The sequence below is a fragment of the Austrofundulus limnaeus genome, unplaced genomic scaffold (genome assembly GCF_001266775.1).
Source record: "Austrofundulus limnaeus strain Quisiro unplaced genomic scaffold, Austrofundulus_limnaeus-1.0 Scaffold26, whole genome shotgun sequence".
NCBI classification, from domain to species: Eukaryota; Metazoa; Chordata; class Actinopteri; order Cyprinodontiformes; family Rivulidae; genus Austrofundulus; species Austrofundulus limnaeus.
The window spans coordinates 1,442,534-1,444,296 of record NW_013952428.1 but is presented as its reverse complement, the minus strand read 5'-3'; the positions used below and the strand labels follow the sequence as shown (position 1 = coordinate 1,444,296).

The 1,763-nt window shown below is 41.1% G+C and overlaps 1 protein-coding gene across 6 annotated transcripts in view; it reads right to left on the bottom strand.

Annotated features, from left to right (window-relative positions):
• LOC106515104 (myosin-10) overlaps nucleotides 1-1,763 on the bottom strand; it is a gene marked incomplete at its 3' end in the record, with an annotated part of 29,210 nt that overhangs the window by 11,402 nt on the left and 16,045 nt on the right. For all 6 annotated transcript variants that reach the window (XM_014004729.1, XM_014004734.1, XM_014004730.1 and 3 more), the window contains 1 exon segment: nucleotides 567-681. In XM_014004729.1, coding sequence (XP_013860183.1) covers nucleotides 567-681 — 115 coding nt within the window.

Here is a 1,763-nt window from a genome sequence, read left to right as displayed (position 1 = left end):
CCTCTTTAGCCTCCCTCCTCTGGCTCTTGTGCTTGATGTGGGAGAGCCAAGTCGTGGGAGAGCTTACATGCTTGCCTGCCCACAAGCCCTTTTCATGACGCTGATTGTTTGACAGAGTACAAAGAGGCCGGGGAGGCGGGTTTGCCTGCAAGACCTGAAAATTGACATGATGTGTGTGAGAATTGCACACAGCAGAACATGCGGGCCGTGTAGCAATGAGGGAAATCACATTCATGTCAGTGGTCACAGAGCTGGAAGTGGTAATTCAATCAGCTGCAGTCTCAGTGCAGAAACTGCTGTGGGACAACTACTTACCATGTCTAATGAAACTAAACAGCCTGCAGTATTTTTAGTCTTTATTTTACAGTTAAAATATATGTTTATCAAATAAAGTCTAATGTTACAACTAATTGTGGCTCCCTTTAAACAAATGAAAAACGAATGTCAACAGAAAAACGAAACAGATGAACTATAATAACCTGGAACGTGTCTAATCAAACGTTGGCCTCGTGTCGTCAGATTAGATAAAATAATCTGTCTTGTTGGTGACCCCTGGTCGGACGTACCTGGACAGGTTCCTTGTTTTTACCCGAAGTGCCACCTTTGTGTGAGGAGGCGACGTGAGCCAAATACTGGATGACTTTCTTAGTGTTTTCTGTCTTCCCAGCTCCAGACTCGCCTCTGGAAGAGACACAAAACTATGTCAAGCACACAAAGGGCACACAATAAATACCCCTCGGGGGTTAAATGGTCAACCTTAAAACATATGGTGATTTTAGAGAGAGAGAACGCACACAGGAACAAGTGACCAAACACACATTCATCACAACGATAAACACAGAGAGACGTGACAAGGCCACACGTCCAAACACAATGCAAGTGTGGAGAATACAATCTGTGTTTGTGTTGCTGGTTTTGGAATGAGAAGAAAGGAAAAAATGAACAAAAATAGCTTCAGTGAATGGGTCTAAAGAGGGATTCTTGACAATGACAGGAAGTATGAAGGCAGACACACGATGAATGCAGACAGACGGCAGCTAAAGGTTGACCTCTGACCTCGTCATCATGCCTGGTTAAACGCTTTTTGAGCTGTTTTTCACATTTTTAACAAGCTCGAGTAGGATTTTTATGTGATAAAGACGTTCTGGACCAAATAAAGACCTGAAAGTGCATTCAATAATACTTTTATGGAAAAATGCAATCTTGCATTGGTCTGTTGATTCCAATAACCAGCTTCTAAGTTTTAAACACACATCTTGTGTGAACAATTCAGAGTATGAGTTGGGGGTCAGTCTCAGCTACCCCCACACCAAAATGTACCTCAGTATCTGTAAAATGATTTGAGTTACCAATATATCCATACAGCTTGAACTGGGTTGACTCCAAAAGTAAACACATGTACCTCAAATGATTACTTTTGGAAAAAGTATTGTAAATGTGTTCAGTGATTTCTAATGATACAGACAACAAGAAGACACGCGCATGAAAAGATTAAAGCTCCACCTTTGCTTTAGCCGGTGGGCAATAACAACAGTAAACATTTACTGAGTGAACCAAAAACATCTACAACAGATATATTTATTTAAATTAAATGAATGCAGGTCCTATTGGATGCAAATGACAACAAATGAGAGTGAATCAAACACTCAGCATTTTTAGAGACACTCCCAAACTCTTAGAGTGAAAAATGTTCCTAATTCCAAAAGAGAGAGCCTTAACACACACAGACACACACACACACACACACACACACACACACACAC